This window comes from Lutjanus erythropterus, chromosome 20 (assembly GCF_056507025.1).
Source record: "Lutjanus erythropterus isolate fLutEry1 chromosome 20, fLutEry1.hap2, whole genome shotgun sequence".
Taxonomy (NCBI): domain Eukaryota; kingdom Metazoa; phylum Chordata; class Actinopteri; order Lutjaniformes; family Lutjanidae; genus Lutjanus; species Lutjanus erythropterus.
The window spans coordinates 31,153,054-31,166,651 of record NC_139336.1 but is presented as its reverse complement, the minus strand read 5'-3'; the positions used below and the strand labels follow the sequence as shown (position 1 = coordinate 31,166,651).

General features: G+C 39.6%; 1 protein-coding gene across 1 annotated transcript in view; it reads left to right on the top strand.

Moving 5' to 3' along the window:
- The window catches only part of rgs3a (regulator of G protein signaling 3a), a 179,679-nt gene that overhangs the window by 19,907 nt on the left and 146,174 nt on the right, over window positions 1–13,598 (top strand). Inside the window, exon 4 of the mRNA XM_084746463.1 lies at window positions 12,906–12,973. Coding sequence (XP_084602589.1) covers window positions 12,906–12,973 — 68 coding nt within the window. The remainder of the gene's footprint in view (window positions 1–12,905; window positions 12,974–13,598) is intronic.

The following is a 13,598-nucleotide window of genomic DNA, read 5'->3' as shown; positions in this document are numbered from 1 at the left end:
TTGTAAAGGATATTTAGGAAATGACTGCTATAGATGTTTAAGGTTTTAAAATGCACAAACATAACCATTATTATAACTGTCCAGAATCAAAAACGATTTTAACACTATGAATTGTCAAAAACAGCACACAGTTTCCTGGGGACCCGCTCACTTGATCACCTGTGCGTCCCAGGGACTCACTACATTGAAAACCTATCAACATCACTGTGTAAACTCCTGTGTGAGTGCACTGTGGCCTTTAAAGAGGGACTCGGAGGAATTCATGTTTCCTGTCAATTAGAGAGTAAAACTTGGAACTGAGTGACATGCAGTCTGAGACAAAACTCAGCCAATTAGAGACAAGACAGCCTCTACGAATGTGATGCATTATTATTGAACCGTAAATGTGTCTGTTGATGGTTTCTGCAGTAAACTGAAAGACAAGAAAAAAGGAAAATCTATAGGAGACATGATGGACATAGTCCAGCTGATCTTAATGCCCAGCTGATCAGTGTAGCCCATGAAGAATCCAATGTAGCTCCTCTGTAGTTGGCAAAAAATCATGTATCGCTGCTGTCAAAGCTCAATACACACAGGAAATATTTCAGTGATCAAAAGTGATGATCTGAACAAGAAAGGTGGTGGGAGCCTGCAGGGACATTTTTACTGCCAGGGCGGGGAGGTGGGGGGAAACAAGACAAGCACAGAGAAAGCTGCCACTAGATCACAAGGGTGAGTCTGTGCAGACTGCAGACCTCCACACAGCACAGTCTTTAATCTCCAGTGGGTGGACACTTTCATGTGTTGGGGTCCGGGGCAATGAACCCAGACGGCTGAAAGTCGTCATGGACACGAAGCAAATTAGAATTGATTTCCTGATGGGCAGACATATGAGCCTGCTGAAGGTAGGCGGAACTAAGTGGGCACGACTGGAGGAAGTGTGACGACCAATAAGGAGGGCACTCATGGAGAACAAACATGGTCCCATCCTGCCCGTTTCAGGCAGATACAGAATATTCTCATCATGTGTAACAGCACCGAATGACAGCTCTGTGTTGAATGACACATCATTGTCACACTAACAACATATGCTCAGGACTGTACAAAATGTTATCTTATTTTTTCTTTCATACCTAAGGGCACTTTAGTGAAGTTAAGAAAAATAAATAGGTAACAATGTTAGTTTGTTTTCCCCTGCCCATGGGCAACTGGGTCAGAAATCTATTTGCCCAAAGTCTGCCTTTACTTACCCCTGTGGAAATTGTTTTATTTGCAGTTATCAGATAAAAAAAATGACATGTTTCATCTAGGGCTGCAATGTCCAGAAAATGTCAGAAAAAGCATGAAAAAAGTCCATCCCAGTTTCTTAAAGTCAGTTGAATGTCCTGTTTTGTCAGTCCAAAACCCAGAGATATTCAGATTAAAATGAAAAAAACAGAGAAGCAGGAAATCTCAATATTTGAGAAGCTGAAAAATAATTTTCTGCTTCTGGGTTCATCTCTTTTTCTCGTAAAGATTGGTAAAAACTTTTTCTTAATAGTTGCGATGTGCTGCAGTGTTATAAGTACAATGTTTAGAGTCGTCAGTTAGAATAGGATCCTCTGCTTAACCATGCCACTCTTTAAAGAAAGGTTAAGCCTAAGGTAAGGCAAAGGTTAATCCACTTTATTTGTCACATACACAGTCATACACAGTACAGCGTATATGGTGGAGTGAGTTCTCTGCGTCTGACCTATCTGAAGTATTAGGAGCAGTGGGCAGCCACCAGGCCTGGAATTTCATCAAATTAGTGACAGCGCCACTTGGTCTTTGGTGTTGTCAGGTTTTTGAGGGCACGAAGGCCAAATGCTTGGACAGCAAGGCCATCAAATAAAACAGTGATTTGACGTACGTGGAAATAATGAATTTAAATTAAGGGTTAAGGATGATTTCATTTGAAATAGATGAATGAAATTGATTAACTAAACTTAATTTCACAAAATAATTTATCATTATTAGCAAATTAAGTTAATCCACGCTTCACACTGGACTAACCAGAGTCAACTGACTTATTTGAACATGGGGACTAATGTTTCATTAATGTTACAAACATTAGGCTATAATACTCATTACGCTCGTAACACTGGGTCACAGAAGTCAATGTAGTGATATACGAGCAATGCATAACATTATATGTTGAGTTTCTTGTCTTATTCGTTCATTAATTTATAAAACTGTAGTCATCAATAACCTGGTGGTCTATAACTCGAACCCACTGCTGGTTATGTGTGCAGTGTTTCACTTGATGTTGCCCAATAAGGATTCAGAATCTCAGCAAAACACTGGTGTCTAAGAGAAACAGAGAAAACAGAGAAATCAGCTGAGGCAGTGAGGGTGGGGCATCAAGGCCACTGTGGCCTTAGGGCATATAATTTTTTGAGGTACAAAAAGGCCAAACTGAGGTGGCACAGCGGCCATGGCCTTCATGGCCTCCATGAAATTCCTGCCCTGGCAGCCACAACGCAGCACCCAGGGACCAGCTCCACTTCTAAAGCTGGTATTGTACTTTCTGTGTCCGTGAGCACGTGAGGGTTCGCTCCGATGTGTGTGACATAAATTTCTTCATCAGAGGGTGTGTGTGCCCCCAATTTGTTGTGACTGCATGGACTTCTTCATGCAGCCACTACAGACTCTACTGCGCATATGTGGAACATGTTCTCCAAGCAGACTCCAGAAAGTAGTATAAACAGAGCTAATAGGCGTCAGTGGTCTCCAGAACTGTCCATGCACATCTGTTTGAGAATCTTGCCCTAAGCCAGCACCATGGTTATGGGCACTGACAGGAGAAATGTACATAACATGCATGTTTTTGAACACTTGCATGTATTAATGAGCTGTTTTTACTCTCACAAATGTCAGTGTCGCCACAAACCACCATTTAGTACAGCTGTCAGAGTGTAAAACACTGTTTAAAACAAGGAAAAAGAATTAAGGCAGCGCTCATGTGCTTGCTAGTAATATTGATGATCTTGTTGGTGATTTCTCACTCTGATAGTTTAGAATAACAACACTGCACCAGAGGAAATATATAGTATTGCAACCATTCCTGCTATTATAATCAAATGCAGATGCTGATGAAGTGATGGTGGGTATAGCTGATGATTTGGTGAATTTTTAGATGCTATTCAGACTGGATATGAAATTCCATCTCAGACTCTGAATATCTCTATTTGTTCTCTTCAAATCCCTTTTGCAAATCTCTTATCAGGGACAATCATTCAACACTTTGAGTCATCAGACAGCAGACATAATCCTTTCTGGCTGTGCTGCCTTGCTTTGGACAGAAACAGGAAATGAAATATGTCAATCACTACTGTCCGACTATGCAGAATGGCCAAAAGACATCACATTGTCTTGTTCCATGAGGCTGGCATCATGCAGTGAATGACTCAGTCTCTGAGCGGTTGCTGAGGTCAGGCAGAGAGCAAGGTACAAACATCTCCCATACTCACTCTGTATTTTAAATTCAAATGTTAGTCTTGTGTCACGTTTGAAATGCATCCAGCTTTGGGCTGGTTCGTCGTGTGCAGACAACTCATGCAAAGAAAATGCGTTCCTCTCAGGGATCTAATTATCCCTGTTTTGAACATATAAACTACATTAACTGTTCATCCATTTACAAGCTACATGTTTATATTCCAATATGCATGGCCTACTTTTGTGCTGTCCTTTCCATGACATGAAAGGGGTGGACAAAATAAAAGGAACACCTAATAATAGAGTATATTCAGTAATTGCTGAAAACTGCTGATTTTAAGTTTTTGTTGAGATTGTGTCAGAGATTTGTTGATTTATGGTATTTGAAGCTAGAGTTTGTGGTGGTGTCAACATTAGATTGTAATATGTTCCTGTTATTTTTTCCATCTCCTGCTAACCGACTGGGAAGCTGAGTCCTTTTAGAACTGTGTAGTGAACAGTTCCCTTTAAAACAAAAGAAGGATTACTGACTGCTGAGAACACTGAATACTCTCACAGATGCTAAAACAAGAGCACAGAGAGTCTACAGCTACTTTAGCAGCTCTGGGAGGCTGTACTGCACAGCAGTGCTTTGAGATAAATACTATTGTCAGCATGCTAGCACGCTAGCAGTGACAATGCTTACATGCTGGTGTAATGTTTGTCATGTTCACCATCTTAGTTTAGTGTGTTAGTATACTGAAATTTACTAATTGCAAAGTACAGCTGAAGCTATTGGGAATGGTTAGCCTGTTCTCATTCCGAACTCGTCAAATAGCGACGTTTTGTCACGGCCCTCTGTGATTCATACAGATAAGTATGGTGCCCATTAGTGCCTGAAAGAGATGCGGTGGGATTTCAATCCTGGAGGTGGTGGATGTGTGGCAAAAACAAACACAGGACTTTCTCCCAGGACAACTGGGTTCTTGTCCATTTGTGACAACCAAAACGTTCTTAAAAGTTTAAAGGCATATAATACGTGTCATGTAACTTGCATCATGCGACTTCTGAAAATATCACAACCATCCAGTGGTTGTCCAGATGTTGCAATCAGCCAAATCAGACTAATGTTGCCATCCACAGATGCGTCATCTGGGAACCACTGATTGGATTTCTGTATGAAATTTTGCGCTAATCCAAGTGGTTGATGCTGAAATAATTGACAGAATAAGTGAAAAGTGTGACCCGGTGGCACCAGGCAGAGTGTCAGGAGATCATCTTGAGTCGTTTGAATGTATTTGATTTGATTTATTTATTTTGGAAAAAAGAAAGAAATATTCAGCAGACTTTCAGTAAGCAAAATAAATTAACATTTCATGTTTGAAAAGGAGTAGAAAGAGGCTACATGCTTGTCTAGTCATGCCCCTAGTTGATACTTAATTAGTAATCATGGAGTGACGTAAACCCCCTCTCTGCTCCAACGTTCAACCCCACAACTAAACCACCATGTTCATCTTTTTCATGCCTGATCAACAATATTCCATCATCAAGACTGTGACAAGGAGCGCAAAAAGAAAATCAGTCACAACAAAGTCGATATTAACATGCTTTACAGATTTCTTCCTCTGGTCCATTCCACAAAATCACCCCTCAGAGTGATTAGTGTCAAAACAACACAATATGATTAAATACAGATCCTTGAATATAACTGACATCTGTAGTTCCATGGCAGTCCATCTAATAGTTGTTGAGATATTTCACTTTGCACAACAAATGTCGTGCTGGTGCAAGATGAAAAGTCAGAGGCTCATGAAAGTCAGTAACTTTCATCCTCTGGGGACAAATGCAAAATATCATCCATTCACTGGTTGTCCAGATATTACAGTCTGGACTGAACCAACAGAACGGCTTTACCATCCCTAGAGTTAACCATTATGGTTAAACATCCTTCAAAAGCCTGTCATCCACACATCTGCCAGATTATCACATTTTACAAGCAGATGCCTTTGAATAATGCAGTCGTCCTTCCTCAGTCTTTGGAAAAATCCAGCGTAGTTAACTTCATATCATCCAAAGGCTGTTCCGAAAAGAAGCAAGACATCTCTCTGTTAGCGGGTAAATGAAATCACTCGTATTCATGTCACCCTGCTCTCAGTGGGTGACATGTCTGTCAGTGACTCAGTGTTCGTAGTGCAAAGAACATCATCCCCACTGTTTCTCAGACAGACCAGTTGTTGAGGACATAACCCGTGTCCCAGAGATAAGACAACAAAGGATTTATTAAACATGTCAACAAGTCTCTAAAATGGCTAGTTTTTTTTGCAACTAATGAGGCCTGCCAGATTAAGCAGCTTATTCTGAAGGCCTATGGAAATCATCTTCATCCTCCAGTATTGCCATAAAGTAAGTACATGTAAGATGTGGTGTATTTGACCTCTGAAAATTGATTTTTAAAAAACGCTAAGCACTTTCATCTACGCGCAGTTATCCTGTTGGACTACTGGAGCATGGAGATGATCCCTGTAGGCTGTGGGATAGATTATTTTCTGAATCTGAGGCAGGGTTAAAAAAAAAAAAAAAAAAAAAAAAATACTCCCTTTGGAAAGCAAATGTACAGATGTCACTGTGCGACCTAGTTGAACGTTAAAGAAAATGAAAGTAACAAAACTCAAAAAAGGTGATGACAGAACAGGATGTGTGCACAAACAACCTGCAACAAAGTTAAAGCAGACATTCTTTTTTATTTTCCAGCTTACCTAACAGGTAGGACCCAAACTGCAGCTGTAACACAGAACACAATAATGACCAACCTGATCAAAGAGAACATACACAAGAACTGAACTGGCTGCAGTATTTATGGCTGCAGTACCTTTTTCAAATCTTTTTTCTTTTCTATAGGATCAATTTCTTCATTGATCAACAAAAACACCCTCAGGCTCAAGACTCCTTTCACTCTTTCATCCTTGCCATGTTTTTAACCAAAAACACATATGAGGCTAATGATCTTGCAAACTCTAATGCTCCTCATGTGTTGTACAGACTGAGGTTAGTGGATTCATAGCAAGGACAAAACTCAGATTTAAGGATTCTCAGATATGCTGCCTGCTAGGGCTGCATAATTAATCTTAATATTGTTGAAATCACAATATGGCAGAATATCCAAATCGCAGAAGCTGTAATTATTTGGCAAAGGAAAACTGTGACAAAACAGCATTAAAATGAAGTGCTGTAGAGCTGAGAGATGGCCTGACCCACAAATCTTGTTTTTTTTTTAAAAACCATATTTTGCAGCCCTACTGTCTCACTATAATTGCAAATAAATATTAAAAACCTGGAATTATGACAAATAAAACCCAGTTTGCTCAGTATTAATCATTCCGACGTGCAAGTCTCATTGCACTCAAGCATCAACACCAAAGGGAATCTTTATTAACTCAGTTTTGTTTGCATTATGCACACCAACCCTGTCTACTAGAACTTACATTTATGTATTACTATTATTATTATGTTGTGCAGTCAAACTGCATTATGCGTGGCTGCATTACGCTCTCAGGCAACATCTTTTCGAGTGAATGGCTCACTAGGTTTATTTACGGCACTGGTGACACATGCAGCGAGTAGCGGTGCACGGTGAAAGCACCACTGATATCCCTAACATTAACCAAGTGTTACCTAAAAATAACCATTCAAACGTTTAATAATGTGATCATCACTATGAGAGAATATTGTACATTAAGATCGGATGTGTTGGTGGAAAATAAATGAAATACATTGTCAATTAAAATTTTACAGATACATTCAGTATTTTTGACGCTCATTAGATAGATGAAGAACATTTCTTGATAATGTTAATGGGAAATTAATTAATTTGACAGTCTACACTATATTTCCATCAAAACCTTCTTATGCAATTTATGTTGCAGATTAGTTGTAAAAAACTCCCATTTCTAGGAGAAATGTACCAACAAAGGCAGTGAAGTTATCAAATGTGATTTTGAACAATATGCAGTATAAGCCTGTATGTTTGTGCTGTAACTCCAGCACAGATACCATGTATCATTTATCCTTTCATTTTCCATTAATTTGTTAAACCAAGTTTGTTTCCCCCCCTTAAAAATTTGTGTAGTTCTGTTTACTGGAAAACATGCCTCAGCAGCATCAGTCATGCTGCATTATTCAGACCTCCGGTGGTTTGTATGTCTGTAGTTGTTTTGCTCTCGTACAGTTTTCTGCCTGTTCCTCTGATTTCAGCTCCTCCGTTGTGTTCGTCTGTGCTCGTGCGCTCTGGTCCTTCAATAAATCGAAGCCTTTGTCCAGCTGTTGCCAAAAAAGCTCTCCAATTGACTGTATCACTTTCTAGACTAAACAGTATTTGGTCAAATGAGACACAACAACAACAATAACAACAACAACAAGAGTAATAAGAGTAAGAGGACTTCAAACTCACACTGCATATCTAAGATGTCTCTGTAGTTGCAATGCTTATAATTTTCAGTGATTTCACTAACTTACCCACTTTAGTGAGATTTTACCAAAGTAGTGTGTTTTGCTACATTTAAAATCTCTGTCATTACTAAGTACTAATGTTGTCAACTCAAATAAAGAATGAACAGCCGTGGACAACAGTCATCTGGTTTCATTTTGTCTGTGCATTCAAAAAAAATTAGTTTGGATGATATCAGCGTTTTTCAGTTAAGATTAAATCTTTTGTTAAGAAGGATCACATACATTGTGTGAAATACAGGAGGTCTCAGGGGATCCAAGACTCCTTGATTGACACTTAAGACCCCTTAAAAACCTCAACTGCAAAATTTTGTGGGGTCTCTGGAAATCATCAAAAAGTTGTTTGTTACTGGCAATTGTCACTTCAAATGTTGTTAACAAATTACGCGCATTATTCATTATTCATTATTCATTATTCATTATTCAAATTGCATTTCAAACATTTATTCACAAGTATGAATGGTTCCTTCAGTCTGTGGTGCTGTTGCAAATGCTGTGCAATCCAAATGTTGTATAGTCCAGAAAATTTAAAGCCACAGCAAGGAGTTTTTAACTGATTATGCAACAGTAATACTCACACCTCTATATGACCTACATAAGAAAACGAGACAGTGAGTGAGAAGATCTGTTATTTCTGTGTAGTTGTTCCTAATCTATCTATCTATCTATCCACAGAATATAAGAAGAAATATAATGGTAAGAAATAAGAATTCTGGGATGGTTTAAATAGAAATGCTCTATGCGCTGCACACGGTTCAGTTATTGCACAAGTTATTATTGCATATAGAGTAACAAGACAAATTTCAAATCAGATGAAAAGAGCCTGTTTTTATATTTTCCCAGGCAAAGACACAGTGAGTAGTATGTTAGCCAGTTAAAAAGAAACACAAGATTTTTATTTAGATAATTTTATGTTTTTAATGGTGGAACGCTACTGCTTTTGTCCTCCTGGCTGTCCAAGATCAACAGAATATGAGCGTTTCTTGTGGTAGCTTTGACCTTACTGTGTACAACCTATGAACCGTGGATTTTTTTTTTACTTAGACATCATCAGATGGTTAGAAACACACTGCATTAAACTGGGATAAATATGTCAAAGAGAAAACAGAGTTTATCACTGTAACTTTACTTCTAAAAGCTGAATCTGAATAACAACAAAAACATTAAAAAAATATTACCTGGAGCTAATGATGGTACCAGCAGTAAAAGTTGTAATAACGCTATTTTGCACGCTGGTTACATGTCACTATAATCCATCACATATTTTTGTTATTGTCAGTCAGATATTCTAGCCTTTTTCTCGGAGCACTGTGACATCAAGCCTGTCATGCTGCAATGTGCTGATTGGTTGTCAGTATGGGCTGCAGTTTGAAATTTAGCAGCCTGTCATCCACTCATCATTGTGTTGGTGTCAAAGTATCTTGGACGCTGCCCTTTGTCAGTCCATGTCAGTTCCTATCTTTATAGACTGCGTTAGTTATTGCTTTACCAATTAAAACAATAACTCGAGGTGACCTCTAGAGAGCCGAACAGTGAAGTGGGGGCGTTCTCCTCCCATCTTGGCTTTTCAGCTCTCTCTCCATCAAGTGTTTATTTGTTTGCGGGCGACAGGAGGTGAAAAGAGGGACTGGGTGTCAAGTGAGCGAGTGGTGCAATGGGGGACTTGGGCAGAGTCAAGGGCTTTTTTTATGTCCTGGCACATCTGAGACTGAGGCTGACTTGACTGCAGAAGACTGCCAACACCTTTTGATTTCTTTTCTTTACTCTTGCCTTTGCAAGTCTTCATTTTCTGTGTCTTTTTGTTTACGCCCTGTCTAGTTTCATTGTCTGTTCTTTCTTTAATCTTCTCAGTCTTTTACACACTTCTTCGAACTTTCCTTTTTTTCTAATTCCCTGAATTTCTCTTGTGTAGACTTTTCCCACTGTCCAATATTTCCTTCTCCTATTGTCCCTCCTTCTCTCCCTTATTTTTATGTCAGTCATGTTGGATGTTTCTCGTTGCCAGCTGCTCCACGTCTCCCCTCATATGCCCTGTGTTACTGATGTCTTACCCACACAAAAGGCTGTTCTCCTGGGCTTGACGCCAGACAGGTTAGCCCCTCTTTTTAGCTGGACCCCTGGAGGTTTCAGATTTACAAGTGACAGAATCTCCTTTTTTTTAAGGAAAAGCCTCTGAGTTACTATGACAACAGCAACTATGGGATTGGACCTTTTAGTCTGGGGTTAAACTATAGGGTTACAGACGAAAGTAGAAACTGAGTGCAACATGTGGAGAGATTCTTAATTGTCTCTTGTATGGTCCTTTCAGCACGCGTTGACAGTTTTTCTGTAATTACTTTTACAAAAGTCACGTTTTTCTCAAAGATGTTTTGCTTATTGCTGCTTCAGTTGGGCGTTTGACCATCACTGTGCAGAATGATCGTCAGAAATCTGTTGTCAAATTTGTCTGATAATTATTCATCATTCATCTGAAAGTTTGAGGTGAAGATTGTTTCTACAGACATGGTTTTGTGACATCAAAACTAGTTTGGAAGCTGACAGTTGTCCAAAATGTAATTGACTTTAATTTAAGTACGATGTGAAAATCCGAAACCTCTCATGCATGTATGTATACTGAGAAAGGAACTGAGCGAGTCTTTAAGTTTTTTAAGTGTGTGTGTGTGTGTGTGTGTGTGGTCTTTTTTACCCATACATACAGGACTGACTCTGCTTTGTATTCTTGTGAGCATAATGAGGTTGTGAGGACATTTTGGACAATCTCCACGGTTGTTAACTAATTTGGTTTACTAATTAAAACGAGAGATGTCACAGGTGGGAAGGGTTAGCTCTTGACTGACCTCTTGAACCCTGCTAGAACCACAAGCAGTTAAGTTCAAGTTCAAGCGCCTGGTTCTGCTGCAGTAGCGATAATAACAACTCAGGGGGAGACACAAGATAAAAAAACTGCAAGAGTATGAAAGAGAATTTATATCAGCGGTCAGGAACTTAAATTCTAAGTGCAGGTGATGGGTACTGTCCAAAGTAATGGATTCTACTTTTTGTTGTATAATTCATATAAACTTTTCTGCTGGATCCCAATAATTTTGCTACTGATTTTTATCACCCTTGTTAATGAGTTTTACCATTTGAAGTCGAGAAATTAATACCAGCAGTTGCTATAAAGGAAAAAATGAAAATTTTGAGATAAAACACTGTCATCAGGGATCTATTAAGGTGGAACTTGGCTACCTTCCTCAGTCAAAAAAGAAGCTGCTCAGCTCAGAAAACACAAATTGTCTGTAACAGCCATCCTAAATGTCACATATTAGTGACGTAATTTGTAAGTGCCCTCTAAAACTGTTTAAAAAAAATATATGAACTGACACTGATATGGTTAATGTTTGTACAGATTGAGGCAGAAGCATGACTTGGTAAGGGTTAGGAAAGATTATGATTTGAGTTAAACAAAAGTTGAGGTTAGGGGACCTCCGTAGTCACGGTTACAATAATAAACACTTGGTTCAGGTTAGAGAACAATCGAGGTGATGGTTAAAAGAAGCTAATGTTGTTCTGAAACGTGAAACAAACAGCAGTCCCCCCGTGACAGAGTGGTCGTTTTGTTGTCCCAGCCACCCACCCCGACTGCTTCCCTATTCAGACTTTTTGGCTCTAAAATAACGCCATCCAACTTCCCCCTTTGCTCCCAGCGGACAGGAGTCATAATTACTACGGCCGCTTAGTCACTTGAACATAAACACATGTTGTTTTTTGGACATTACTGTAATGACTGATGCTGTCGCTTGTCCTGGGTGAACTGAGTTTTACCAGTGCGCATTTTCCTGTCAAGCTTTGTGTGGTCTCTCAAACTTTTATTGTAACGTCTAATCAAAAGATTAAAATGATTTACAAGACGGCTTAAAGCTTCCACGTCAGACAGCAGTAAAAGCAGAACAGATGGTGTCTTGGATTTAATACTTTATTCAAAATAAGTGCGATAAAGTTTCAGTAAAGTGTCGTACCAAACACATTAAATAGACTGTAATGCAGTGTTAGAAATCTGACTTCTCTTGCTTTAAAGCTACTTAAGTGGACATTTCAAGGTATGTGTTTGTAGGTAATGTGATTATTCAAACTTTTCACGAGGTTAACAGAGGCCACTTATCCACTTAGACTATTTGACTTGAGTTGGCTGTTTCGACTTGGTTGGCAGAGTTTGGAAAATAACATTTCACAGTACGGGTTTGGATAATTTCTCTCCTATGGTGATGGAGGTAGGGGCGTGATGGAAGAGTGGAGCAAAGTGAGGGATGAAAGGGAACGCTAGAAACACCGAACAGAAGAAGGAGGCAGTGGTTGGAAGGCGGACAGCGGGGTTGCTGCGTGTGAAGTTCGAGAGACGGAGAGGAAAGGACGGAAAATGAGAAGGAAAGATGTATATGATGTAAACAGAGGGAAATGTAGAAAGGAGGAGACAGAAAGCGAAAGAGGGAGATCTGCATTGTGGCCCAAAGCTGAATGCCGCCTTTATGAGCAATAGTTAAAAGGACACTGAGGCGTGAGTCCCTGTAACCATAGCAACTTCCCAGGAGCCCTGTGACGGACGGATAATAGAGTGAGAGAGGAGTTCCTTTTCTCTTCTTCACCCCTCCCTCCTTCCCTCCCTCTCACTTGTTCTCACTTCCACTCCTCTCTTGGGCAGTTTGTTGGATCCTTGCATCTTACGGGATTTTCCTTGACTCGGCTGGCCTGTTTTGTTTTTTTGTGTTTTTTTTTTTTTACTTTCCTTTTATGTGCGCTCTGAAGTTTGAATCCCAGCCCGGCGAAAGGCTGCTCCAGACAACTGTTGCCATAATTGCTTGTTGTTATCTTTCTGAGTCACTTTTATGGACTCTCAGAACTATTTGAGGACTTTATTTTTGTGCATCCACAAGGCTGTTTTGCGTTGGCACAGAGAGAAATGTGCTCCAAAGGCACTGTCTCAGCCCGTGATTCCTTTGTCTACATTTCAGAGGCTGTGCTGTCAAACCATGGTGCTGCCCCCGAGACCAATCGCCCTGAGAATATGCAATGCTTAACAGTAAGTACAATCAAACCTTTTTTAACTTTCTCTCTGTGTGTGGGTGCGTTTTAAGCTTAAACATGCTTTTATCCTTTGCTTTTTCTGCTCTGTGTGTGGGTGCATGTGAACTTGAGTAACAGAAATTTAATTGAGCGTGTGTACAGTGAATATATATTAACTCTTTCACTGTACACGTTTGTTGAAAGTTTTGGTGAGTATTTCTCTGTAAAGGTGAAGTTCTGTGCCTTTATTTGTTGCGTTTGCGTGATGCGTGCGTGATGAATGGAGAGATCTGTGTTTTATATATCCAAAGTAGTTGACCCGTGACATTGCACCATGTCCAACAAACTCATCATGCATAAACATGCCTTCAGTAAGGATATTTACTGCATGAATTCCATGTTACACATTCTCAGCAACCATAGCAACTAATTGAATCATGCATTTGAGCTCCGAGCGCTGAATGGAGCAAGATGTCGTTTCTTGAAAGACAATATCTGTCAAAAAGCTCACTTGCGTGTGGAGCAGAATGATGGTTTGTCATGGGAAAGGGGGGAAAAAGAGAACAGTGTAGTTGGATGCGAAGACAGTTTTTCTTTTCTGTTCATGGACATTAAAAATTCTTTCTTTTTCTCTCATCCTT